Source organism: Trichosurus vulpecula, chromosome 1 (genome assembly GCF_011100635.1).
Source record: "Trichosurus vulpecula isolate mTriVul1 chromosome 1, mTriVul1.pri, whole genome shotgun sequence".
In the NCBI taxonomy this organism is placed as follows: domain Eukaryota; kingdom Metazoa; phylum Chordata; class Mammalia; order Diprotodontia; family Phalangeridae; genus Trichosurus; species Trichosurus vulpecula.
Genome location: NC_050573.1, coordinates 116,192,564 through 116,220,476, shown reverse-complemented (window position 1 = coordinate 116,220,476; position 27,913 = coordinate 116,192,564). Strand labels below are relative to the sequence as shown.

The window sequence follows — 27,913 nt, the reverse complement described above, 5'->3', positions numbered from 1 at the left end:
CTTTATGTTGTTTGTTATGTTAAGTAGGTTAAATATTTCTCCTGAATTCTGATCTGTGTGTTCATACTTGATGTTAGAAAAGCTTCCCAACATTTAGAGCTGTCCAAAAGATGTAACTGCCTTTAGGTGGTGCAGTGGATGGAGCACTGGGCCTGAGTCAGAAAGACTCAGTTTTCTGAGTTCAAATCCAGCCTCATTGGCTGTATGACCCTGGGCAAGTCACTTGACTTTGGCTCAGTTTCCTCATCTGTAAAATGAGGTGGAGAAGGAAATGACAAACCACTCCAGTATCTCTGCCAAGAGAACCCCAAATGAGGTCATGAAGAGTCAGACACAACAAAGAACGACTGCAACTAAAATTTAAAAAAAAAAGATGTAACTATGTAGTACAGTGAATCAAGTGATAGGTCTGGAGTCAGAAAAACCTGAATTCAAATCTAGCCTCAGATACTTCCAAGCTTGGTAACCTCTGTTTGCCTTAGTTCCATCAGCCCTACAATGGGGATAATGATAGCACCTCCCTCCCAAAGCTTTTATGAGATCAGATTTGTAAAGCACTTAACATAGTGCCTGGTACATAGTAGGTGCTTAATAAATGGTTATTCCCTTCCCCACTTCCTGGGGATATAAACAGAAAAAATAAGACAGCCCCTGCTCATATTCTCACGGGAAGAAACAATACTTAGAAAACTAAAGATTCAACTTTGTAGCCACCAGTGGTTTTTATTACAGGTTACAAACCCGTCTCCATTTCACAGATGGAAAAAAGAAGGGAGACAAAGGGCAGAAATAGATAGAATGATCAGTGTACCCTGAAGCCAGAGGACTCGGGTTCAAACCCCGTCTCTGACACTTAGCACCTGGGTGACTTTGGCCTCTGGTTGCTCCATTGTAAAATGAAGGGACTAAATTTACGTAGTCTCTAGGCTCTTTTCCTGTCCTTTGGTCCTATGAGAATAGAGCTAGGGGGCCGAGATCAGTAGCCAGAACCACTGGTTTCTGCTCTTCCACCCCTTTTCCTGGTAGTACCCCTTCCCCTGGTGTGGTTAGAGAGGGGACCTGCAGGGCTCTGCCTCTCCACATGCACCCAGGCAGAATCAGTTAACAAGTCTGTAAGGAAGACCCCAAGAAGCTAGAAGCCTCCTTTTAGTGACTTTGATCTATCAACAGGATACATCCTTTGCAGGCTCCTGGACAGGACTGTTATTTTCCCTGACAGTTCCAGGGAAAAGCCATTAAATTAGAAGTGGCACCCCCTCCAAAGCCATGAGGTGGGAGGCTTTGAAGTCTGGCACACTGCTCCTTTGCGGGGGGCTGAAAGCTGACAGGTACCTCTAGGGTACAGGGCGCTTGGTTCTGACAATCCTAGGCTGCTCTCCAGTCCCTATTAGGTTAATGTAAAGTCCTGAGAATGTCGAGCACCTCCAAAAATCTGACCGCTCACTGTCTCATGACTTAAAATGCTTCATTAGAAAGTTCAACTGTCAGGGGCATTTCCCTCATCCTGACAACTAAGCCGTGTGTCATCACCTTGGAGGCAGGGACCTATTTTCTCTGGCCCCTAAGACTGCAGGCCACTTTGGGGGAAGGTCAAGAAGTGTCATAGGGCCAGAATGCCTGTGTCATCGGTGTGGAAAAAGCTTTGTTCTCAGAATAGTAACAGAGTGGGGAAGGAAAAGGGATGGAAAAGTGGTTACTTAGGAAAGAGTTGGTTGTGCCATTTTTACAAGTCAACCTTTTGTAAATGTAATTTGGTGAGGAAGAGGGAGTGGTTAAACTGGGAGGATAAATGCCCAAAATAATAATAAACAGCTCCTAGAATTAATTTTAAAATAACTAAGCAGTCTGCTGGCCAAAATAGCTTCAGCAGAGCCAGATGATTCCATGACTGCTTTAATTTAGGACTTGTCGAGGACCTCATTCATGTGCTAGCTTTGGGATTTCATTAATAGAATCACAGAACTACAGAATTAGGAAAGACATTATAAGGTACCTGGCCCAACCCATTCCTAAACAGGAATCCCTCTACAAAAAGGGGTCTTCCAGCATTTTTGTGTCATACCTCAGCAGCCTGGTGAAACTTGTAGACGGACCCTTTTTCAGAATAATATTTTTAAATGTATAAAATAAAATACATAGGATTATAAAAGAAACCAGTCATATTGAAATACAATTATCAAAATATTTTTTAAGTTCCCAGACCCCAGGTTAAGAGTATACCCAACTCTGGTCATCCACTCTCTGTTGAAAGGCCTCCAGTAACAGTGAACCCACTACTTCCTGAAGCATCCCATTGTACTTTTAGACAGCCGGCCCTGAATTGTTGGGAAGTCTTTCCTTACATTGTACCGCTCTACAGCTCCCAGCCATTGCTCCTGTTTCAGCCTTCTGGGGCTAAACAGGACAGCAGGTCACTCTTCTACCTTACAGCCCTTCAGATACCTGAAGACATCTACGATGTCCCTCCCTCCCACCTACCCCCCTCTCAAAAAAAAATGACTTCTCCAGGATAAATATACCTATTTAGATCAGCTGGTTAGGATATGACGTGATCTCAAGTCTCCTCACCTTCTCTACTCTTCTGATGGTTTTTCTAAAATATCGACATCTGGAATTTAACCTCCAAAACCCTTCAGGAGTGTTCTGACTATGGTGGAGAGCAGTGGGACTGTTGTCTGCCTGTCTTGTCCTGGGCACTAATTAATGCATCATGAGATTACAGTGTTGTTTTTAGCTGTTATGTTACTATCCCTCCTCCGTCCCATACTCGTATGGTTGATCTTTTGAATTCATATGCATGTCTTTCTAGAACCTTCATCACTGTATCTTCTCTTTCCATCCCCTAACTTCACTCCCATTCTTCTTTCACCTAACAGAAAGGGGAGGAGCACCAAGATGAGAAAGTTCAGCCCCTCAACAAATAACTAGGAGAAGCACCATTTTTTATACCTACCTCCACTCTGACAATACACAACGGTCCAAGGGGAGACAGCACCCTGAAATAGCAGAATCACAGTTGGAAGAGGGATCCCTGAAGTAATTTTGTACAACCCTTAGCTGAAGCATAAATTCCCACTGTGGTTTCCCCCACAGGCTTCTCTGGTCTCTCCTTGAATACTTCTAGCAACAGGGAACATACGGCCCATACGACAATGTTAGGAAAAATCATTAAGAAATTCCTCCAAATGTTGACCCCAAACCCTGCTGCCTAGAACTTCCACTTACTGATCTTAGATCATAGATTGGATCATAGATCCTAGAGCTGGAAGGAACCTCAGAGGCCATATATCCCCACCCCCTTGGTTTTATAGATGGGGAAACAAAAGCCCAGAACATGACCTTCCCAAAGTCACAGTGGTAGTACGTCTCAGTGGCATTTGAACCAAGGTCTGATTCTGGCTCTTTGTGCTGTGCCACAGTCCTCTCTGGATTCTTGTCACGATTCTATACTTTCCACCCCTCTGCCCAAAGTGAAAGAAATGCATGGATCGAAATTAAAAATGTCAACTCTCCAAGAGTCACCTGGGACAGATTTGATGTGACTAGTGAAGACCTCTTAGTAGAGTGGAAGGTGTCTCCCACCAAAAGATAATGCCTGGATTCTTAGATGGAAAACTACACCCTTAGAAGAGAAGAAACAAACAAACAGATGTCTGCTTAAACCACATGCAACGTTTTGCATTTTGTTTTGTTTTGCTTTTTCTCCAACCTCATCCAGTTCCCCAGTTATCTTTCCTTCATGTCCTATAATCCATGAGAGGCAATGAATAAGACGTTTCATCTGCCACTAAAAGAACACATGAGAAGCAATTAGATCTTAAATGAAGGTTTTAGTTTTTTTTTGCTCCTGTCAATACACAGTTTGCTGTTAACCTAATTTAGAGACACTAGCAAGTCTGGCCCAGAGTTCAAGGAGTGCTTCAGTGAACACAGGTTTAATGTGACTTGCACCATCCAATACAGAAATAACTTTTGTTAGGTAATTCTTTATTGTTTCATCCATTGACCTTAACTAAAGACATGGTTTGCCTCGGAGGTCCTGAAGCCACATACGTTGCGTCTTTGCATGTAACCCCTAGGACCAACCAATCAATCAAAAACACCTACTATGTGTTAGGTGGTGGTGCAGTGGCAGGAGCACCAGGCCAGAAGTCGGGGAGACTGATCTTCCTGAGTTCAAATCCAGTCTCAGACGCTTATTAGCTGTGTGACCTGGGCAAGTCATTTAACTCTTTTTGCCTCAGTTTCCTCCTCTATAAAATGAGCTTGAGAAGGAAACGGCAAACCACTCCAGTGTCTTTGCCAAGAAAACCGTAGAGGGGGTCACAGAGTCAGACACAACAAATGACTGAATACCAACATGTGAGTGCTTTTATAGATGTTGCATCATTCGATATTGCCAGCAACCCTGAGAGGAAGGTACTCTAATTATCCCCTTTTTATAGAGGAGGAAACTGAGACTGAGAGAAGCAGTCACTGGCCCAGAGTCACACAGCCTGTGTGAGACAGGATTGAACATAAATCTCACTGACCCCAAGCCCAGCATTCTATCTACTGCACCATCACCTGTCTAAAAATAGATGGGTGAAAGGTGATTCACGGGGAAGGCAGTAGTCCCCAGGGTGGGGGGGAAGGGGACAGTCAGGGTCCAGAAAGGCCTCCTATTTAAGATGGTGTTTGAGCTAAGCCTTGAAGGAAACTAGGGTTTCTAAGAGATAGAAGTGAGGAGGGAGGGCATTCCAGGCATGGGGCAAGGCACGTGCAAAGGGATGGCGAAGGGAAGTGCATTGCTGAGAATGAGAAATAGCACAGCCCATTTGGCTAGACCACAGGGAGTATGGAGGAGAGGAACATACAATAAGGCTGGAAGGGGAGCATTGGAGCCACATTGTAAAGAGCTTTGTGTTTATTTTTTATTATTTTATATTTTTATATTTATTCCCAAAGGTAATAGGGAGCTACTGGAGTTTATTAAGTAGGGGTATCATATGGTTAGATTTGTGCTTGAGGAAAATCCCTTTGGCAGCAGAGTGGTAGATGGATTAGAGTCAGGGAAGACTCGAAGCAGAAAGCTGTTTCCATCCATTAGAAAGAATGCTGCAAATGGAGGAAGGAGGAGAATAAGCATTTATTTATCACCTACTGTGTGACAAGCTCTTCATAAAAATATTATCTTGTTTGATCCTCACAACAAGGCCAGAAGGTGTAGATGTTATTATTATCCTCATTTTATGTATGAAGAAACTGAGGCAGACAGTAGTTAAGTGATTTGCTGAGGGTCACATAGCTAGGAAGTGCCTGAGGCCAGATTTGAACTCTGCTCTTCCTGACTCCAGTGCTCTATCCACTGTGCGACCCAGCTCGTCAGACACAGCGACTGTCAAAATAGCATAATAGCTGACATTTCTGTGGGGCTTTGCAGTTTACAAAATGCATGCGCATACGTTAGCTCACTGCATCCTTACCATAATGACTAACATTTATGTGGTACTTCAAGGTTTGCAGAGTGCTTTACCTATGTTATCTTATTTTTATTGACAACAACCCTGTGAGGTAGGCGCTGTTACTATACCAACTTTACAGAGGAAGAAATTAAGGCAGACAGAGCTTAAGTGGCTTGGTCAGGGAAGACACTGCTAGTAAGTGTCTAAGGCGAGACTTGAACTCAGATCTTCCTGACTCCAGGTCTATCGTACTGCTTAGCTGCCACAACAACCCAGTGAGACAGTGGGCCGTAGAGGTAAAAGGGCTGGCTTTGGGGTCACGAAGACCCACGTTCAAGTCCTGACACTGTGACCAGGGGAAAATTATCTAAATTGTTAGTGTCCTCAAACACCTTCCTGCATTACATAGGAGAAATCATGTCTAGACCAAAACAAACAAGGATCCTGTGTGATAGGTAGCACAACTTACTATTATCACTGATATGTATGTGAGAAAAATGAGGCCAGGCAGACTTAAGTGACTTTTCTAAGGGGGCCTAGCTGCCTAAACTTTAATTTAGTTCCAACGCTCTTTCCACTAGTTAGTGGTGCAAACAAATGTCTCATGTCAGGTACCTCAAATTAGTCACAGGATTGGAGAATCACAAGGGACCTAGTAGCCATCTAATCCACCCCTACCCAAGAGGAATTCCCCCTGTAACATATCCAGCAGTCAGTTATCCAGGCTCTGCGCTGAAGACATCCACTGAGAGTTCCTACTCCTCCCTTCCATTTCAGGATAGCTCTAATTGTGAAAATCTCACTAGCATCAGATCCGCACTTGCCTTTTTGCCACCGTCACTTGTTCTGATTCTGCCGTCTTGGACCAGATAGAATCATCAGACACTTAAGCAAGGAGAGCTTCTGGTTCACCTGATGCTTCTCCCCTTCCCCATCATTCCCTAAACCAAATATACTTCCAAAGGGAAGTAGTCAGTGCCTTTCTCCTCTTTTGTGCTATCTTCTCCTGAGCCGTGGAATGATTTTTGTGATCCCCGTTGCTTGCTTTGGGCCTGTTTTCTCCTTTCTCCCACCAAAACTGATTATTCTTCGTTGGAACCCCCACTCCCCTAAACCTTTTTTTGTGGTGACCTAGATATTGAGGTGGCAATTGGGATGGGTTTTGGGAGCAGCTCAGATACTTTTTAAAAAAGATTAAGTATTTAAGTGTACCATGAAGAGAAACTGACCCTGACTTTGTTCTTACCCCACAGATATAATGTGGTCTGACGTGTTTAGTGGATGAAGCTGACAGGAGCCATTTTCTGAGCTGAAATCCTTCTGAAAACGTAAACACTAGACCTGAACGTTTGAAGGAAGCCAAAGCCATTTCAAAAGCAAAGTCCTTCTGGATCATTCCCCACATTTTACTGTTTCCCCCCCCCCCAAAAAAAATTAAAATAAGACATTGCACACCAGACAGATACTATGGCAAGCAAGAGAAAATCAACAACTCCGTGTATGGTCCGGACGTCCCAAGTAGTAGAACAAGAAGTCCCCGAGGATGTTGACAGAGGCAAAGATAAAGAAATCGGAGTTCCCCAGCCTGACTCTGGTAAAGATGGTTGGGCCACGGAGCCTGAGAGCTCTTCCAAAGAAAGTGAATTGATGGAGGTGAAGTCAACATCAGAGAGCCAATCCAAAAAACTCCAGGGGGGTTATGAATGTAAATACTGCCCATACTCTACACAAAACCTGAACGAGTTCACGGAGCACGTGGACATGCAGCATCCCAATGTGATCCTCAACCCACTCTACGTGTGCGCAGAATGTAACTTCACCACCAAAAAGTATGATTCCTTGTCCGACCACAATGCCAAGTTCCACCCTGGGGAGACAAACTTCAAGCTGAAGTTGATTAAACGCAATAACCAAACTGTTTTAGAACAGTCCATCGAAGGATCCAACCATGGTGTGACCGTCAGTGGCGGCAACCTGGGGAGCGGCGACAGTGACCCCGGGATCTCTATGAGTAAGACACCTATCATGAAACTGGGGAAACCCAAAACTGATGCCAAGAAGGCGCCCAGGAAACCAGAAGAAAGTGGTTCTGATAACCACGTGGAAGGGAACACCACTGCCCGGGTGGTGACAGAGGCTGCCGAGGCTTTCGCAAGGCTTAACAGCATTGAACTGCTCCAAGACTCACTAGGGCACGTGATGCCTTCTGTACAGCTACCACCAAATATTAATCTTGTCCCCAAGGTCCCCGTCCCATTGAATAGTACCAAATATAACTGTGCCCTGGACACCAATGCCACCATGATTAATTCCTTCAACAAGTTCCCTTACCCAACACAAGCTGAACTGTCATGGTTGACAGCTGCCTCCAAACACCCTGAGGAACACATCAGAATCTGGTTTGCCACCCAGCGCTTGAAGCATGGTATAAGCTGGTCTCCAGAAGAGGTAGAAGAGGCGAGGAAGAAGATGTTTAATGGGACGATCCAGTCAGTCCCCCAGACGATCACTGTGTTGCCAGCTCAGTTGGCATCCACCAAGATGTCCCAGCCCATCATCCAGACTGCTTTACCTTGCCAGATCCTTGGCCAGACCAGTCTTGTTTTGACCCAAGTGACTAATGGATCGACAGTTTCGTGCTCCCCCATCACGCTTGCTGTCGCGGGGGTGACCAATCACGGCCAGAAGAGACCTTTACCAAATCTCCAAGCAGCTCCAGAGCCCAAACGGGCCCATGTGGCCCAGGTTCCTGAGCCACCACCAAAGGTAACCCCCACTGTGCTGCCCCCAACGAATGATCGGAAAAAGACAAAAGAACAGATAGCTGAACTGAAAGCAAGCTTCCTCCAGAGTCAGTTCCCTGATGACGCAGAAGTCTACCGGCTCATCGAGGTCACCGGCCTCGCCAGGAGTGACATCAAGAAATGGTTCAGCGATCACCGATATAGGAGCCAAAGGGGCATCGTGCATATCACCAGCGAGTCCCTCGCCAAAGACCAGTTGGCCATCGCGGCTGCCCGGCATGGACGTTCCTACCATGCATACCCAGACTTTGCCCCACAAAAATTCAAAGAAAAAACACAGGGTCAGCTTAAAGTTCTGGAAGATAGTTTCATGAAAAGTTCTTTCCCCACCCAAGGAGAACTGGATCGGCTCAGATCAGAAACCAAGCTGAGCAGGAGAGAAATTGATACCTGGTTTTCAGAGAGGAGAAAGCTTAGGGATAGCATGGAGCAAGCTGTGTTAGACTCCATGGGATCCAGCAAAAAGGGCAAAGAAGCAGCAGTCCCCAATGGTACTTTATCTCGGCTAGACCAGCTTTCTAGTGCCCAGCTGGCCAGTTCTCTCTCCAGCCCCTCCCCAGCAATGATGAAGAACCAGGAACAAATACACCTCCTGAAGAGTACATTTGCAAGAACCCAGTGGCCCACCCCACAGGAATACGACCAGTTAGCAGCAAAAACTGGTCTGGTCAGAACTGAAATTGTGCGTTGGTTCAAAGAGAACAGATGTTCATTAAAGACTGGAACCTTAAAATGGATTGATCAGTACCAACAACAACATGCTATGGATGGCCACAGTAATGAGTCCGTCCTGAGAAAGGGAGCACCGCACCTCGCTGAAAGTCCAAAGAATGGGGGTGAGATAGTTCAGCAATATTTCAAGGACCACAAAAAGCTGAGTGAAGAGGATTTGGACAAACTGGTGACCAGGGCAAAAGTGGGTTGCGAAAAGACCAAAGACTCCTTGCCGGGCAAGACAACAGAGGCCGCTTCGGACAGATCTGAAGGTAACAGCCGGGATGGTCATGGCAGTGATGAGAATGAGGAGTCTGATGTTGTGGACTGGGTAGAGGTGACGGTTGGGGAGGACGATGGCATCTCAGACTGTACAGATAGCTGGAGTCAAGCAGCACCAGAGGGTCGAGCGGAGTCGACCAATTATGATTCTGATTCTGAAGGTGTAACTGAAGACACTGGCCACGTTTAGACAGGTAATTCAGCCTCGGAAGTAGTAACTTGTCTAAATCACTCCCAGGCAAAGAGTCAGAGGGAAAGAGAGAAATTGCTTTTAAAAAAAAATTGGTATATTTCCATTAGGGAAAATGAATGAGGGAGATACTGGGATGTGTCCAGTTTTTTAAATAATGGTTATATATAATATATGCACATATATGCACACATATATGTAAGTATGTACATATAAATAGGCATGTGTGTTTATATACACATATAGCTACATATTTAAATCAATATATGGAGATATAGGGGCAGCTAGGTGGCACAGTGGGTAGAACACCTGGTCTGGAGTCAGGAAGACCTCTTTTCCTGAGTTCAAATGCAGTCTCAGACACTTACTAGCTATGTGACCCCAGGCAAGTCATTTAGCCCTGTTTGCCTCAGTTTCCTCATCTGTAAAATGAGCTAGAGAAGGAAATGGCAAACACTCCAGTATCTTTGCCAAGAAAACCCCAAATGGTGTCACAAAAAAATCGGACACAACTGAAACAACTGAACAACCACAACATCAGTAGATATAGACAGATATTATATATGTTATCAAACCTGTAATTTAAATGTGCCTAGTTGTTCTTGTGGTATCTATTTCATATGTGTATGTAATAAGAATAAGCATATTTAAAATAAAATATGCTATATAATATTCACACACATATGCACACATATATGCACACACATATACAGGGTATCCCAAAAGCATTAGTGTTGTTTTAAGCTATTAAAGCTTTGGAACTCTCTATATTTTATCAGACATGAAATTTAAATATATTTATTTAATATACTTGTATAAATGTGTGTGTGCATATACTTTTTTTTTAATCAGGCCAGAGATTTGGATAGGTAGATTTGCTGGTATAAATGTGTGTGTACTAGTATAAATATGTGTGTGTATATATATATGTATATATATGTATATATATATATACACACACACACATATATACATATGCATATATATATACTTTCTACCAGACCTATGATTTAAATATAGTTATATTGATTATTATTTAAAGTTATTATTAAAACATATTTTAAAATTTATGTATAACAATTTTATATATTATTAGAAGTATATATGTATGTGTATTATATACATATATAATACACATGTATATACTATTAAAAAACTAGACCTTTTATTTCATGACTGTTGGAAATTCCCAAGAAAAAGGCCTCCTATCAGTGTAAATTGGTACTGTCTTTGGAATTTGTAATATTAGAGAGTAAATAACTTCCCAGGATCACCCAGCCAGTATATGTCAGAGAAGGAACTTACATCTGAGTCTTCCTGTCAGCACCCCCTCCCTCTCTCTCTTTCCTCATCCCTCTCTCTTTTTCTCTCCCCATCCCTGCATTCCTCCCTCCCCCTCTTCCTCTCTTTTTCACTCTCTCACTTTCTGTTTCTCCCTCTCTGGACTCCCTCCCCATGTTTCCTCCACATACGCACACATACACATGCATGTACATTCCACTGGGGCTGCTAGATTTTATGTCCTTATTTACAAGGCTAGGATAATAAATAGCTGTGGTTGCCATTTACATATGAAGTCAACACTCTGCCTAGCCTGTGATGTCCCACTTGCCTCCTTTCTGCTTTCCATTTCTAATGGCAATTGTTAGAATTCATCTGGCATGTATTTTGTGTTGGCCGCTGTTAAACAAAGAGTGATGTGGTTTTTAAGAGTAAGTACCCAGGGTATTTAGACAGGATTTAGAGTTGTTTCCTTCAACCTGGAATGTTTTTAAAAGACTTAAAGTATTTGGTGTATACTGTGGCATAGATAACAGGGTATGAACTGCATGTCCTGGTTAAGTAACCATGTTCTACCTTGAATTGGTCCCCCATAACCCCTGCGAATCTAGACTAGCTTGGTATTATTTAAACCCAGAGAGCCACAAGAGGAGAGGCCAAGGAGGTAACCATAGTTACTAATGTCCATACTCTCCACATAATGGGCCTTCCCATGGAATCAGATCCAAGCTGATGCTTCTCAGCAGGTCAGTGCAGATGGAGTCCCTCCTGCACCATCGCCAGCTTGGTAGTGACTGTAGAGGATACAAAGATGGATGCGCAGATGGAAACCCACCTTCTCTGCAGCCCAAACACTGCAGGGCTGGCCCAAGACTAGGAAGGGGAGAACTCTTGTGGTTGAGCCATTTGGGTCTGTCAAGTCCCACATACCTCCCTAAAAGGGAGCCACATAAGTTTAATGGTATATGAAGATCTCACACCTTATTTTAAAAAGAAGAGTAGGAATCTCCATGTCAGTTTGTATCTAAATGAAGCACCAGAGACACTCAGTTCCCCTCGATGAATAAACTTGGGCAGGATTGAGAATGAGAGACGTGGAAGCAAGCTGGCAGTCCCACCCACCCTCCCTTTGCTAGAGCAGCTTAATTAGCAGCCAGCTGGCCACTCAGAATTGTACCATTCCCCCTCGTCACTGTCCACCTTCTGGTGTAGGTGCTAATGGGTTTCAAGTGAATGAGTTTCAGCGATAGAGCCAACAGGGCAGGCACCCAGAAGAGAAAGGATGGGTGAGAGCCTGATTCAAGCCTCAGGTAGGCCTGAGTTCTTTGAGAATTATTTTTTTCCCTTCTCAGGCAGTTAAGTTTCATCAGCAGATGCTGCTGGGTGTTAGTGATAAATCTCTCTGAGAAAGAGAGATGGTGTTAGCCCAGCCCACAGATCTCTTGAGCAGGGGAAAACGTTTCATCAAAATGAGGTGATGATTTTTTTTTAAAAAATTGCTAGCTGCAAGCATTCCCTCCAGCCTCACATCCTTTCAGCTCTGGTCTTTCAGATCCTTTAGACATGAGTACATGGGGATTTTTTGTGGCATTAGTTCAACAGCTGCAATTTTCATATATTACTTTAAGTTTTGGAAAGTGATCAATGGAGAGATAGATAAATCTATCTAAGTACTTTTACCCACATTTTACAGATGAGTAAACTGAGGCAAACAAAGATTAAGTGACTTGCCCAGGATCACTTCAGTAGTAAATATCTGAGGCTAGATCCAAACTCAGATCCTCTAGATCCCAGGCCTGGTACCCCTAGCCACTGAGTCACCTAACTGCCTCTGACAGATTACTAGGTTAGATACTAGTCTATATTTGGTCCACTCCTTCCTAAGAAATAAGTAAAATAGCTTTAATAAGTGAATTTAAGGAAAACTTTTTTGTTGTTGTTTTCCATGGCAGGTAGATGTAGAAATAAAGACAGACTTAAGTAAGTGGAGAAGTCTTAAATTGCTCATGATCAGACTGTGCCAATATAAAAATGATATAACTACCTAAATTAATTTACTTTTTCAGTACCATACCAACAAAACCACTAAAAAGTCACTTTAGAAAAATAACAGAAATCCACAACAGGTAGAAGCTAGTCCTACATCTGCAGGTGTTTGTTCAGCATTGGGGTATAATACTTATGTCCTAGCCAAGGTACTCACTTCACATGTGAGTTCACATAGGCACCCATGGAATCTCAGAGTTAAAAGTGACCTCAGAGACCAGAGTAGTCCCAGCTGGACTTCCATAGGGATCACCTCTACAATATACTGAGACTTTGCTCAGAAACCTCCAGAGATGGGGAATAGGCACCTCCCAAGGCAGCCCATTTCAGTTTGGGGCCAATCCACATTGTTAGGAAACTTTTCTGGCCTTCAAACCAAATCTGCCTCTATAGCTCCCACACCTTTCTCTTAATTCTGGCCTTAGGATCAAAAATAGCAATCTGATTTCTCCCCCCTGCTCCCCCACACACACTTCCACCTCAGGATGATAGATAGCTGTTATGGTTCCCCACTTCTAAGTCTTCTTCTTTAGACCCAACTTCTCTAGGGTGATCCACAAGTGGTGGGAGCTAAAGACCCTTCACCATTCTGGTAGCCCTCCTGTGGATACCAAAGACCCTTCAACATCCTGTAGCCCCTCCCCTTAAGGTTATTAATGTCTTTCCTAAAATTTAGTGCCCAAAAATGAACCTCACATTCCATGAGGGGTCTGACTAAGGCAAAGAAGAGCAAGGCTTCTCACATCTCTAAGTCCTGGACATTGTGCCTCCTTCCTTAATTCATCTTCCAGATCATCTAAGCTTTTTCTGGATTCTAAGTCACAGTGTTAATTCATAGTGATCTAGCAGGCCAGATCTTTTCTCAGATTACTGTCTAGCCAGTACCTTCCCCCATCTCGTGCTTATGATGTTGATTTTTTTAAGCCCAGATGGTAGACTTTATATTTATCCTTATTTAATTCTCTCTTATCAGATTTGCCTCAGTGTTCTAGCCTGTCAGTACCTTTGGGGATCCTTGCTCTGTCTTCTGTCTGTACTAGCAACTAAGTGATGCAGCAGATAGGACTCTGGGCCTTGAGTCAGGAAGACCTGAATTCAAATCCAGCCTCAGACACTTATTAGGGGACCTTCATTCCCCTCCTGGCCCTGTGACTTTAAAATGATGGGCCCCTGCCTGGTACCTCCATTTCTACCCCAGTCCTTTGTGTTTCAGCTTCCTTTTGTGAGTTGTCTTCCCCCACTAGAATGTAAGACAGGTGCAGTCTTTGCTTTTGTATCCCCAGCACTTAGTACTGGTACGTGGTAAGTATTTAGTACAAGCTTGTTTCCTTCCTTCCTTCCTTCAGTTCTACACGTGAAGAAACAGGCCAGTTGCATTTTAGGAACTTGCCCATGATCACCACAACAGTACTTCTAAGTGTCAGAAGTGAGATGTGAAGTCAGGGCTGTGAACACCAAGTCCACCGTCTTTTTTAGTGAGTGCTTCTTTGGGTAGGAGCCACAGAGAGAGTGACTCACTAGGAATCTTTAGGAAAAACTTCTCATAATGGGAGTTGTTCAAAAGTGGAATAGGCCGTGACGTTCCTCTTCATTGAAGGACTTCAGGCAGAGGCTACCTGACCATTTGTTGGTGGGGTTGTCAGGATTCCTGCTCAGATCTAGGTTGGACTAAATGACCTCTGAGGTCCGTTCCAGCTCTGAGGATTCTGTGTGACTGATAATATGCTCTAGACTTTTGCCAATAATCAAAATCATGCTCAGCGGGCCGTAGTATAGTGGACCATATACTACTCTATGTACCTTTTTGTAAATCAGGACATTTTTCCTTCTCTACACGGTGGCACCTTGCCTATTGTCCATGATCTTTCAAACGGTAACTAGGTAACCTTCAGTATCTTGCAATACAGTTCATTTGGACCTGTTGCTTCAACTCATGAAGAGCAGCCAGGGACTCTCATACTGCCTACTTGTCCTGAGTTTCAACTTCTTTTGTTCTTTTTTTTTTTTTGTATTTCTAATCCATAGATCATCCTTATCAGGGGAAAACAAAAGTAATTTCAATAATAACAACCAACATTAATATAGTGCTTTAAGAGTTGCACCATCCTCTATGTTATCTCATATGTTATGAGATATGTTATCCCATATGTTCATTAATGATAACCCTGGGAAGTAGGCACAATAACACCTATTAACCCAATTTTACAGTTGAGGAAACTGAGGCAGGCAGAGGTTAAGTTACTTGCCTGGGATCATGAAGCTAATAAATTTTGAGGTAGAATTCAAACTCAGGTCTTCCTAACTCCAGGTCACAGTGGATAGAGTGTAGGACCTGGAGTCGGAAAGACTCTTCTTCCTGAGTTCAAATCTGGCCTCAGACACTTACTAGCTATGTGACCCTGGGCAAGTCACTTCACCCTGTTTGCCTCAGTTTCCTTAGCTGTCAAATGAGCTGGAGAAGGAAATGACAAATCGTTCTTGTATCTTGGCCAAGAAAACCCCAAATGGGGTCACGGAGAATCAGACATGACTGAAATGACTGAACAGGAACAACAAAAAATTGTCCAGGCTAAAGAGTGATAGTTCACCTGTGATCCTCTTTTCCCCATATACACTCTCTTTTTGTTGTCCTGAGCCTTTCTTGCCAACCTCAGCTCATTATAAGCATCAGGACTCTTAACACTATTCTGAAAGCACAATGCCACATTTCTGTATGTACCTTACCTGCTGTCAGATCCATCTTCTGTACATGACTCTTTAAATTCTCATTTCTTTAAAGAGTTGCCTATGCATCCATGTTGTTTTCTATAGCTAGATCTCCTTTTCTTCTCAGGAGAATTATTTTCCTTTGGGTATTCAGAATTTTATTCTTGAGAACTTCCCGTCCATCTTGGGCTGATTTCCCCCATAGAATTTTAGTCCATGGGATCTAACAGAGCCTTTCCCTGAACCCTTGAGTATCTGCTTTCTTAAATTCTAGGCTACATATTTAGACCTATGCCCAGCTTTCTTTGCCCTCCCTTTCCCAGATTCTGAAATGTAAAAGTACTTCCTAACAGTTTGACCTGTCTAGTAGTAAAATAGGCTTTCTCAGGATGTCCTGGCTTTATGTGGATGACCGTATCATCTTGGTGATGTTGTAAAAGGAATTCTCATTCAAAAAATTACAAAGTCCTTTTGAAAAGAATTTCCATTGAGGTTGGACTCAGTGACTTCTGAAGTGACCACTATCTTGAATTCAGGTCTTTCTGCTTCTTAAATCTCATGGGGTTTTTTTATCTTTATACTGTAAGGCCTTTCATCTTTAAAAAATGCTCTTTTGATCCTTGAAGCAATTCTGTGAGATAAATAGGACAGGTATTATCCTCCCCATCTTACAGAGATTGAAATTGAGATAGATAATGATGGGAGAGTCAGGAGGCCTGAGTTCTAGTCCCTGATCCCAACTGACCACGGGCAGTTGATTTACAGAACTTCTCTGGGACTCAATTTCCTTGTCTATAAAAATAAATGAGAGTGACAGGATATCTGAGGTCCTTTCTCCTTCTGATATTCTGTAATTCTAAATTCTTGCTCTGTGATTGTGAGGTTTATATCCATAGATGTGACCCCTAGGCCTAGTTAAAACTAGGGAGACTTTGAAAGAAATAGAGTGATATTTCTCCCTCCAAAAAAAATTATGGAAAGCCTTGAAATTTTAGGCACAGTAATGGATACAAAAAAGATTTCAAAGAAACATGACTCCTCATTTTGTTAGCACTGGGCAACATGGAGCTCCCTCTCTCCCTTCCATCCTTACCCCCTTGGGTCTTCTCCTCTCTGAAGGTTCTTCCTGCCAGCTACAAGTAAGAAAGTTGGCTTGGAGACCGTGCTCTGCTTTCTGGACTCTCCTTCCTGATGGTACCTGACTTCAGATACAAACTAAGCAGTTACCAAGAACTTTGAGAGCACCCTCCCTTGTGGTCATGTTCCATCCACAAGTGCCTGGGCTCTGCTGTCTGCCTTTTAAGTCACCCAGCAGGATCCTTTCTGAACAACAGGAAGGGTGCTGGGTGAGATGTGTCAGGGGCTTCTGCTCATACGCTTGTTTGGATCTCCAGCTTGGAACTTGGGCCTATTAAGGGGGAAATCTGACTTGTTTAAGAATTTGGATTTGGTTTTTATTTTGGAGGTAAGTATATTTTTGTTTGTTTTTTATACCACGTATTCTGATGCCTCTGATCTAGGGACAAGTGCTACTAATTTAATTCACTTTCCCCTGAATCATTTATTAAAGGAGACTAGGTCTTACTATTTAATCTGAGGAGTCTTAGGATGCCAGCATGGTATAAAGAACAGTCTGATAGGGGAAGTAGCCTTGCAGTAGATGGCATGAATGTGGGGGGAGGTGGCCCATGGAGAGCAGACCACCCAGAGATTCATTCATAGTGGGAGAGAGGGGAATCTGATACCTTGCCTCTTTTGCTCATTCTTGGGAACCCTCTTCCCCACTCAGTCATGGCTCATGTCGGTACCTGAGGCAAAGTCCTGTTCTCCCTGCCCTACTTACACCTCTGCATATGGGGGAAATAAAAGCGGACTAGGGACAGCACCATGGATAGAGCACTGGGCCTGGAATCAGGAAGACCCAAGTTCAAATATGTCCTCAGAAACTAGCTATGTAACCCTAAGTAAGTCACTTTAACCTCTCTGTTTGCCTCAGTGTTCTCATCTTTAAAATGAGGATAAAATAGCACCCACCTTCCAGGGGCATTATGAGGATCCGATGTGATAACAATTGTAAAGCACTTAACACATGGCTATATAAATGTTATGTAGCGATTGCATACATTATTATTAATTAGGTATATATTTCTTATATATTATTATTTGATATACTATTATATATTGTTGTTACTATTATTAATTGCTAGAAACCGGGTCCCACATCCTAGTAACTATGTGGTCTTGGGTAATTCGTTTAAGCTTTCCGTGCCTTGGTTTACCTCATCTATAGAATGGGCGGAGTAATATTTATACTGTCTCCCCAAAGGACTTGCTGTGAAGATCAAAAGAAATAATGTAATATGAAGACACACAGAATTCAGTTCTAAAAATGGAAGCTGCTGCTATTAGATAAGGAAAACCAGCTTTTCCGGGGTGGGGGGGGGGCCTCCGCCACCTTTCCATCAGTCCCCTCCCAGGCTCTTGCCCAGACCCGGCCTTCTAGTGTGAGAACAAATGTTTTCCTCTTTTGTCCTTTGGTAGTGGGCCTCCTTGGGAGCTCCTGGCTGCAATTCCCCCAGCCCTCCTGGCCCCCTTGCTCACCTCCCCCAATCCTGTGGCTCCTGACTCATTCACTGTTGCTCCCTTAAGGAAGCTCCCAGAAGAAACACAGCCCAAATACTGAGACTCAGGGGCGTATCTGTTAATGCACTAAATTACCCACAAACATCATCTGTGATTTTTTTTTTTGCAAAAAAAAAAAAAAAAGCTCCATTCCAGACATAGTTTCTCCCCTGCCTCCCTTTTGACCTTCTGATCGGGTAAACAGAGAGCCCTTTTCAGCTTTTTTCATTGCTAGCTTGCAGGATGGGAAGACAGTGTTTGTTTCAGACCATGTACAATGAGACAGAAAACCTAAAAGTGTACTCACTTGCCAGATGGAGAGGGGGCCGTGCATTGAGCACCATCCAGAAAGAGAGAGTGAGATTTTTCCAATCAGTTTGCAAAAAAGACTAGATTTCAGGGTGACTTTTGCTTAGCCTATGGGCACATGTAGATTTGGGGTAGGTGGTTCAGGAAGGGAGTGGAGAGATGCACATGTAAACATTGAGCACACTACCTTTTAAACTTTAGAGTAACTTAGACTTCTGTTGGGTTTTACCAGTACCTAGAGGGATGGGGAACCTGCACATAGTGCTTTCACCAACACTGCCTAAAGTAGAATTCTACATTGAATGTCAGAATTAGAAGGGGCTTTCAGGTTCATCTAAGTAAATCAGGGATTCTCAATCTGAGGTCTTTGACCTTGTTTTGTGTTGTTATTTGTTTTTCACTATTTTGATGACTGGATTTCAACAGAATTAGTTTCTTTTGTAATCAGTCCTGTGTTTTATTCATTTAAAAGCACTACTTTGAAAAGGAGTCCATAGCCTTCACCAGGCTCCCCAAGGGGGCTAGGACACAAAAAAGGTTGAGAAACCCTGCCATAGTATAGCCCCCATGCCTGAACATGAATGCCGTACACAATCTGATCTTGAAAAGAACCTTGAGATCAGAGAATCATAACCCTTTTTTCTCATATCATGGACCCCTTTGACAGACTCTGTGAAGCTTATTCTCAGAATAATATTTTTAAAGGCCTAAAATAAAATACATAGGATTACAAAGAAAACCAATCATATTGAAATACTGTTATCAAAAAAAATTTTAAACAAGTTCACAGATCGTAGATTAAGACGCCCCCGCCCCGCCCCCGCTCTTGGCTGATTCTTTACATGTATAACTGACCCTGGAATCATTTACTTTATTCAGCCTAGTGGTGGGAAGAAGTAGTGATCTGGCCCCTTCTGGAAGCTTAGCCTCATTTCATAGAGTCATGAAATTTGCCCACATCTTGGAAGTTTGCTAAGACATAGTCTAGCTTCTGATGCCTCATCATAATATAGAGGTGACTCCTACATAGTCATTGGCTACACTGGTGAAGTATAAACTCTCACAGGTACTACCATGCTTAGAAAGGCTTTAATTATGGCCCCTGTAACAGGTTAGATCTGTTTTCCTGAGAACCAAGCTAGCTAGCTAAAAGTAGAGAGGCCCATCAAGTAGAGAGTGCCCCAGGGGTCCATTTTTATTTCCCCCATGTGCAGAGGTGTAACTAGGGCAGGGAGAATAGGACTTTGCCTCAGTTGCCAACATGGGCCATGACTGAGTGGGAAAGAGGGTTCCCAAGCATGAGCAAAAGAGGCAAGGTGTCAGATAACAGATTCCCCTCTCTCCCACTATGAATGCATCTTGGTCCGCTCTGTAGCAGACTGGCCACATGATAATGAATTTTGGAGGGAGCCATGGCAATGCCACGAAACAGAGAAAAACAAAAAATTTGATTATTTGTATTTTAAATATCCTTGTCCAACCAGTAGTCATATTGCTCGAGGAACTGAATCATACCAAGCTTGTCTTTCTTGCTGTAAATAAAGCCAGGAGAAAGAAGGAAATTGCAATTAATGGATTGCTAATTCATAGGCACCCTGGAGAGGTAAAGAACGGAGCCGGTTTAAAAAGATTAGGTTTTCTGTGCCCAAAGACTACAAAAGCATTATTTCACTGGATTTGATCATCAAATATTGCAGGATTAAATATAAGTAATTTTAAAAAAAAGACCCCCATGAAAATAACAGCAGCTTATGTCCCAGTGTCAATTGCTCAGGATAAAGTGGTAAAGAAGTTCTAGGAAGAACCTTGTAAAATCTTCGAGATCAAACTTAACTTGCACCCTGAAGCTTGCTGACTTTAGTGCAAAGTTAGAAAAAGGTGATGATGAGGGAAAATATATTGGGAGAGCTTGGTTCAGGAAGAAGGAATAAAAAAAGGCAAAGATTTGGATGTTACACAGAAGCCTACATGATCATTTTCTCCAATAAAAGAATTTGGTGCTGTACATAATGAGCAGTCAGTCAGCATTTATTAACCATCTACTGTGTGCCAGGCACTGTACTGAGCACTGGGAATAGGAAAAGAAGCAAAAGACAGCTGTCCCTTCAAGGAGCTCACGACGTAATGGAAGAGTTTGACCCCTCTGGGCTACATAGATGGGAGGAACTCCCAAAGAGATGAAATCACACAGCCATGTTTGCATATGGGGTGTCCTCCCTTCCAAAGGTTGCCCAGGATCCCTTTGCAAGACACTTGACATCTTGATACAAAAGAGAGAAGGCTTGTTCTAGAATCAGAGGCCTTGGCTTCCTAGCCCCTCCCCCTCCTTCTGTCACATAGGCCCTGCATGAACTTGGGGAAACCTAACCTCCCTGGACCTTGTTCTCTTCATCTTTAAAATGAGATCAAACTCGATGGCCTCATAGAAGCCCCCAGTTCTAGATCTGTGGTGCTTTGAGAGAGGTCAGCCAGTCTAAAGGGAGCCAGATGGCCCAGTGGGTAGAGCACTGGGCTTGGAGTCAGGAAGACCTGAGTTTAAATCTGCCCTCAGACACTGTGTGATCCTGGTCAAGTCAGTTAACCCTGTTTGCCTCAGTTTCCTCATCTGTAAAATGGGGCAAGAACAGCACCTAATTCCCAGGGTTGTTTTGAAACTCACATAAAATAACCTTTGTAAAATGATCAGCCCAGTGCTTGGTACATTTTGTTGTTATTGTTCAGTCTTGTCCAACTCTTTGAGACCCCCATTTGGGGTTTTATTGCTGAAGATATTGGAGCGGCTTACCATTTCCTTCTAGGAAACAGGCAAACAGGGTGAAGAGACCTACCCAGGGTCACACAGCTATTAAGTGTCTGAGGCCGGCTTTGAAGTCAGGGAGATCAAATCTTCCTGATTACACGCCTGGCGCTATACACACTATGGCACTGTAGAAGGGGAGAAGAAACCCAGGGATGCAGGGATCCCAAACCAAAGTTCCCAGGAAGGGGCCACCTGGAATGAATTCACGGACCCAAGCAGTCTTTAAGTCAAGGAGGCAAAGATTTATTACACTTTTCAGCGGGCAAGAGTTCTTAGGGAACCTGCAACCATAGAGGGGTGAAGGGGGAGTTTTTATAAAAGATTAAAGGGGGAGACATGTCAGTTTGGTGTTTGGGGGTGGGATTAGGGAGTGGTTAGTTCTTAAAAGAACATGCACATTTAGTATCTACTGCGCAGGCCTATTACCCAGAGTTCTCTAGGAAATGGGGGGGGGAGTTACTAGGGGTGTGGTCTTTGCTGAAACATCACTAAGTTCACTGTTGGCTGGGGCTAAAGGGGAATAGTTTCTCATCTAGTGTTTTGTTAGACAAAATACTATGTCTGGGATGCATGTTAGAAAGGTCAGTGAATAGTAAATATGGTTATGACTCAGTGTTCAGTCAGTTATCAGCATTCGGAAATCAATCTATAGTTACACATAGCTGCTTAGGAAGGAAGAAGGAGAGATAAGTTAGGTGGGGCACACTGTCCTTTAGCTAGAGAGACAAAGCCTGGGAGAGTATATGTTTTGAGAACTAGATGTGTTTTGGAATTGGAGTTCTGGTACAGGCACCTAGCAGAGGCTGTTAGAATTAGGGTCCAAGCACAAGCACCCCATCAGCATCACCTAGGTGCCCCTGCCTGGCACATAGTAGGTGCTATATAAATGCCTATTTACTGCCCCCCTTTCCCATTATCCAAACCATACCCAACCAAGATTGTCCTCTGTGACAGAGGCATCAAACACGCCCCTATAGCACTCTGTTCAAACCAGATTAAAATGTAATTGGGAAATATTTAACCAAATAAATAAAAAATACAATAGAACACAGATAATGCTATTATGGGGCAGCTAGGTGGCACAGTGGATAGAGCTTAGTGTATGGAGCCAGAAAGACTCATCTTCCTGAGCTCAGATCTGGCCTCAGATATTTGCTAGCTGTGTGAGCCTGGGTAGGTCACTTCACCCTGTTTGCCTCAGTTTCCTCAGCTGTCAAATGAGCTGGAGAAGGAAATGGCAAATCACTCCAGTATCTGCCAAGAAGACCCCAAATGGGGTCACAGAGAACCAGACGCAACTTAAACAACTGAGCAACAACAAATGTCATTAGGTAGCTTTCTGCATCAAAATGCAGCACTGCCCATTTCTGTTTGAGTTTTACACCTATGATCCCAACCATCCCCAAGCCTACCATTATCCAGTGCCCACTCACAGATTTCCTCTTTCAGTCATGGGCAATTCATTACTCTCCCAAGCACATCGTTCCGCTTTGGGACAACTCTCATTTGTTAGGAATTTTTTCTTCACCCGAACCTTCCCCAGGTTTATTTTCTACCACAACCCTGTAAAGGAGGTAGTATAGGAAGAACTGTCATTTGCAGATGAGGAAACTGAGTTGCATAGGACTAAAGATCATCCCCCACTGGTGATACGATGTCAGAACAGGAGCTCGATCCCAAGTCTTCTGTTTCTAAATCCAGTGCTCTTGGCACTGTACCCCACCTCTTCCTCCAGTGTTAATCCAGTGTTATACTTTGAACTGGCCATTCCCTGACAAGAGATACTTTAATGAATGGTTTTACTTTGGAACTAAACAGAATGGGGTAGAATGTCTCCAGAGGCCATGCTAAGCTGGCTTGGCTGCATTGTGAGCTTCAGAAAATAGCACAGGTTATTTTTATCCACACAGATAATGGACCCCGCAGACCCTCTTTGCTAATAATGCACCATATGCGAACACTCTTTGTCAACTTGTGCAGTTTTGCAAACATTCCTGATACAGTGTAAGGTAAAATTATTTCTCAAACCTAATAACCAGCCTGATTTGTGACACATTTCCAAATAAATTTCAATTAACCTCTGATACAGGAAACCATAAATAGAACCTAATAAAAACTAACCACCTATGCAATATCCCTCAACCAACTTTATTGTTTTTCTTTTACTACTAATGTCTTTTCTTGGTTATACCACAGTCCCATAAAGCCTTCCCTTATAAAAATGGCAGATGGGCAAGCTAAACATAATACTGAATCTGTTAGTGTATACACCATTCTGCACCCATAGTCTGCCTTACTCCACAAACAAGAGATGTGTTGCATCTTTTATTCATTGGAGCCAAAACTGGGCCTTGTGTGGAATCTGATTTCTGGTGTATTTTCATTTCTGTAGCCACTAGGTCTGTTGTTCTCGTCTTCCCCGTATTTCCCTGAATTCTTCCTGAGCTGCTTTCTTCTTCTCCTCCCCCCTTCCTTCTTCCTCCTTCCTTCCTCCTCCTTCCTTTTTTCTTTCTCATTCTTCTTTCTTCTGCTGCTGCTACTGCTACCACTACTGTTGGGGTTAAGTGACTTGCCCAGGGTCACACAGCTAGTAAATATCTGAAGCTAAATTTGAACTCAGGTCCTCCTGACTCTGAGGCTAGTGCTTTATCTACTGTGCCACCTAGCTGCCTCTAGTGTTGTTTCTTATGGTGCAATAACGGCCTGTTATGTTCTTAGAACACAATTTTTTCAACTGTTCCTCGAGCAAAAAAGCATACACTTTGTGTCCAGTTTTTTACTACCACAGAAATTGCAGCTACGACTATTTTGCTAGATATGGGACTCTCTGTTTGACCTTGCGACATATGCTGAATGGATGTATCATTGGATCAGAGTGTCTAATAATAACTAACATTTATGTAGTTCGTTAAAGTTTGCAAACCTGCACTGTAACATTTTACATATGTTTGATCCTCAAAACCACCCCAAGAGATCGGTCTTGTTACTATCCTCACTTTACAGATGAGGACCCTGCTAGTAAGTAACTGAGATGGGATTTGAACTCAGGTCTTCCCAATTCCCCATCCAGGACTGCATCTGCTAGGCCACCCCCCTGAGATGTAAACAGTTCAGCTGTGTTTTTTTAGCATTGCACATGTTTTTCCAGAACAGTTGGACCAGCTTTAATGACTTCAGCCATAGTGCACTGATGTGCCTGTCTCCCCACAGCGCTTCCACCTCTTTCTTTTTTCATCTTCGCCGAACACTAATCTCCTTTAAGTGAATAATCTCAACTCCCTTGGTCCTTACTCCAAATCCTCCTTTTAACGACTTGCCCTAGCTCTGCTGGAAGCGAGGAAAGGTTCTGCCAACTATGGCGAAAAAGGTAATCAAAAAATAAGAAGCAGGAAAAAGAGCCGCCAGAGCCACCAAGAACCCAGTATTCCGTACATGTTAAAAATTGTCCAAGAGGGGCAGCTAGGTGGCACAGTGAGTAGCGCACCGGCCCTAGAGTCAGGAGGACCTGAGTTCAAATGCAGCCTCAGACACTTGACATACTTCCTGGCTGTGTGACCTTGGGCAAGTCACTTAACCCCAATTGCCCTGCCTTCTCCCCTCCAAAAAAAAAAATCAAAAATTGTCCAAGAAAAACTCAGTATTAGCCATTGAATTTAATTCAGTAAATATTTAAGTGCCGGTTTTGGGCAGCTTACTAGGGATACAGAGTTGAAATACAACCTAATACAACAAACATTAAATGCCGCTGTGTGCAATTATAAAGTTTGAAAGTGATTTTTAAAAGGTTTTTTTTAGTAAGAGTATGTTACATGACGAGTAGCTATAACACAATGTTAAATGATAAGCGTATTAGTTACAAAGCAAACTGCCAAATGAGAGGGAAGGAACAGAGACAGTAAGCATCTCCTATGTGCCAGGAGCTGTGCTAAGTGCTTTATAAATGTCATTTCATCCTCTTGATAACCTTGAGAGAGAGAGATGCGAATATTGTTCCCGTTTTACAGCTGAGGAACTAGGACAGAGGCCGTGACTTGCCCGGGGTCACACAGCCAGTAAGTGGGGCCGGATTTGAACTTGGTTCCTCCTGACTCCAGACCCAGCACCATATCCCCAAGCTTTCAGATTCTCTTGATTCCCTTAATCAAGTGACTTCACCTCTCTGGGCCTCATTTTCCTTGTCCATACAGTGAGTGGACTTGGATTAGATAACTTCAAAGGGCCCTTTCAGCTCCTGATCATTTTGAATCCTCTCGTCCAGGCTGTACCTTCCCACCTCTGTTGTTGCCGTTGTTTCAGTTGCGTCTGATTCTTAGAAGTTTCTTGGCTTGCTGTTTCCTTCTCCAGTTCACTTTACAGATGAGGAAATTGAGGCAAACAGGGTAAAGTGACTTGCCCAGGGTCACACAGCTAGTAAATGTCTGAGGCTGGATTTGAACTCAGAAAGAGTTCAGGCTGACTCCAGGCCCGGCTATCCACTGTGCCACCTAGGTGCCCCTTTATTATTGTTAAGAGCTATCCAAAAGTGGAACAAATTGGCTTGGGAATTTGTGAGTTTTCCTTCCCTCACTAGAAGCCTTCAAGTGAAAACCGGATGACCGTTTGTGGGTAGTGTCTTAGAAAGGATGTATGTTCAAATACAGGCTCGTTCAGACAGCCTCAGAGGTCCCTTTTAAACTCTGACACTGAAAGGTCTTGAATACAGTTTTGTTTTTCCTGTCCCCAAGAAGAATCCGAAAGGGGTCCAGCTTGGAAGATCAGCAAAGAGACTTTGATAATTCATTTCCCTGTGAATGATGGGCATCTCACTGATACTTTCTCCTTGTGTTTTGTGTTTCCCTTTCAGAGAAACCAGTCAGACCTACTATCCCGATCATTAGTGGGGCTCTGTCTGTGAAGAGAGCAGAGAACTTCACTCTTCCTGCCATTGGACAAGATCGCCAAGGACCGCTGACTCCAAGTTGAGCTGCCCTGGGGTCTGCCTTGCCATGGCCTCCACCCCCAAGGAGCACTCATCGGATGGAATTGTTCATAGTGCCAAAGTCCTACTACTGCATTTTCAAAGGGTCCTTGTAAATAGATTGCTCCTCCCTTCCCCGCCCTCCCCTCCCCACCCCATTCTCATGCCCTCAACCTCTTGCGATACTGGAATTGATTTGTACAACGTGGCCATTTTGTTACCTTTTTAAATCGGCTCGAGTTGCTTTTACAGATCATATGCTTGCAAGGTTTTTTGGGGGAGGCTGGTAATGTGTGCTTTTATTTTTTTTTCCTTTTTTTCTCTTCTATTTTTTTTCTTGGTTTTTGTTTTTAGAATTAGCAACCACTATATCTGCATCTGGGTTTGGAGGGACTCTCATGATTTTGTTTCATTTTTTAGACCTAGTTTGAAAAGGGGGGAGATTTTCCAATGGGGTGTGCAGAGAAATCTCCTTTTAGTTTACCCCAGAGGTAGCTTATAATCAGAGCAGCCTCAAACCCAGCCCTAGCCCCCTTTCCTTCCCAGCTGTTTGCATGGGACTCCCTGCTGTAAGCTCTCCATAAAAGGCTTTCTGCACTGCTGGGAGCGGGGGCTGATTGCCTAACTACTGTATGTCCCCAGCCAAGCTCTTGGCCCAGCGGGCATCCCAAGAGCTGCATGGCATGCACCTGTCCTTTTTAAGCACCTTTTTATATAAAAGGAGGAAGGGCTCCAGTGTTTCTTAGGATTTTTTTTTCTAAGATGGAATTCATCATATGTAGATGGTACCAAGATGAACTGGAGGAAAAACTCCAGTGTTTCTTAGGATTTTTTTTCAAAGATGGAATTTATACTTGGATCGTACCAAGATGAACTGTTTGGGGTCTTGTTTTTTTCTTAACTGCCTTTTTGTGGGTGTGATAATTGACAAGATCTCTGCATAAGCCTTCACCGTTATCATTTTTTAAAGCAATTTTAGATCCCTGAGTGCACTTTTTTCAAATGCCCCTAACTTGGAAAAATAAAATGAAAGATATCTCCTGTAAATGTTGCAGTATGAATAGTTGTGTTGGCAAACTTTCCCCCCACCCCCACCCCCTACTTCAGCACACCGCACAAATCAGAACGTCTAGGGAGTGTGGATAAAACCAACTTTTATAACTTGTTGCTCATTTGTTGTAACTCAATAAAACAAAGACTAAACATTTTTATAACCTTTTCCTCTGCTGTTTTTCTTTATTTTATTCTCTTACTGCCAGTAGGATCCCTTACCTAAGGGACTTGGGTGTTTTCTCCCCACACTGGACCAGCCTAGCTAAGTTCAGAGGTGACTGTAACCACATTGGCCACAGAGGGATGACTATTTTGGCCAGAGCAGCTCTTAAAGGCAGGACATGCAACTCATAACTGTTGGGATCTTTCCAAGTCTTATAAGCAAATCTCTGCACTGATGAATTCATAAGGAGGGCTGGGGGCCGGGGAACATAATAGCTAACTCGAGGTACTTAAAGGGCTACATAGAGGAAGTATTACACTTGTTCAATTTGACCCCCAGGTCAGAACTAGGAACAGTGGATAGACGTTACCAGGAGACAGATTTAGCCTTGATGTTAGGAAGAAAATCCCAAAGAGCAGATCTAGCCCAAAGTGGAAGGGCTGCCTCTAGAGAGGAAAAGCTCCCCCAGATTGAATATCTTCAGGCAAGAGTTGGATAGGTCCACTTGTATGCTAGAGGGTTTTTGTTTAGTTTTTTGAGTC

General features: G+C 43.3%; 1 protein-coding gene across 2 annotated transcripts in view; it reads left to right on the top strand.

Moving 5' to 3' along the window:
- ZHX2 (zinc fingers and homeoboxes 2) overlaps positions 1-27,369 on the top strand; it is a 225,978-nt gene extending 198,609 nt beyond the window's left edge. Inside the window, exons 4-5 of one of the 2 annotated variants that reach the window (XM_036737197.1) lie at positions 6,698-9,234; positions 26,042-27,369. In XM_036737197.1, the coding sequence (XP_036593092.1) occupies positions 6,912-9,234; positions 26,042-26,160 (2,442 nt within the window). In that variant the 5' untranslated portion in view covers positions 6,698-6,911 and the 3' untranslated portion in view covers positions 26,161-27,369. Of the gene's footprint in view, positions 1-6,697; positions 9,439-26,041 lie in introns of both variants that reach the window. The other variant, XM_036737188.1, reaches the window with a different exon arrangement.
- Positions 27,370-27,913: the final 544 nt, after the last annotated feature.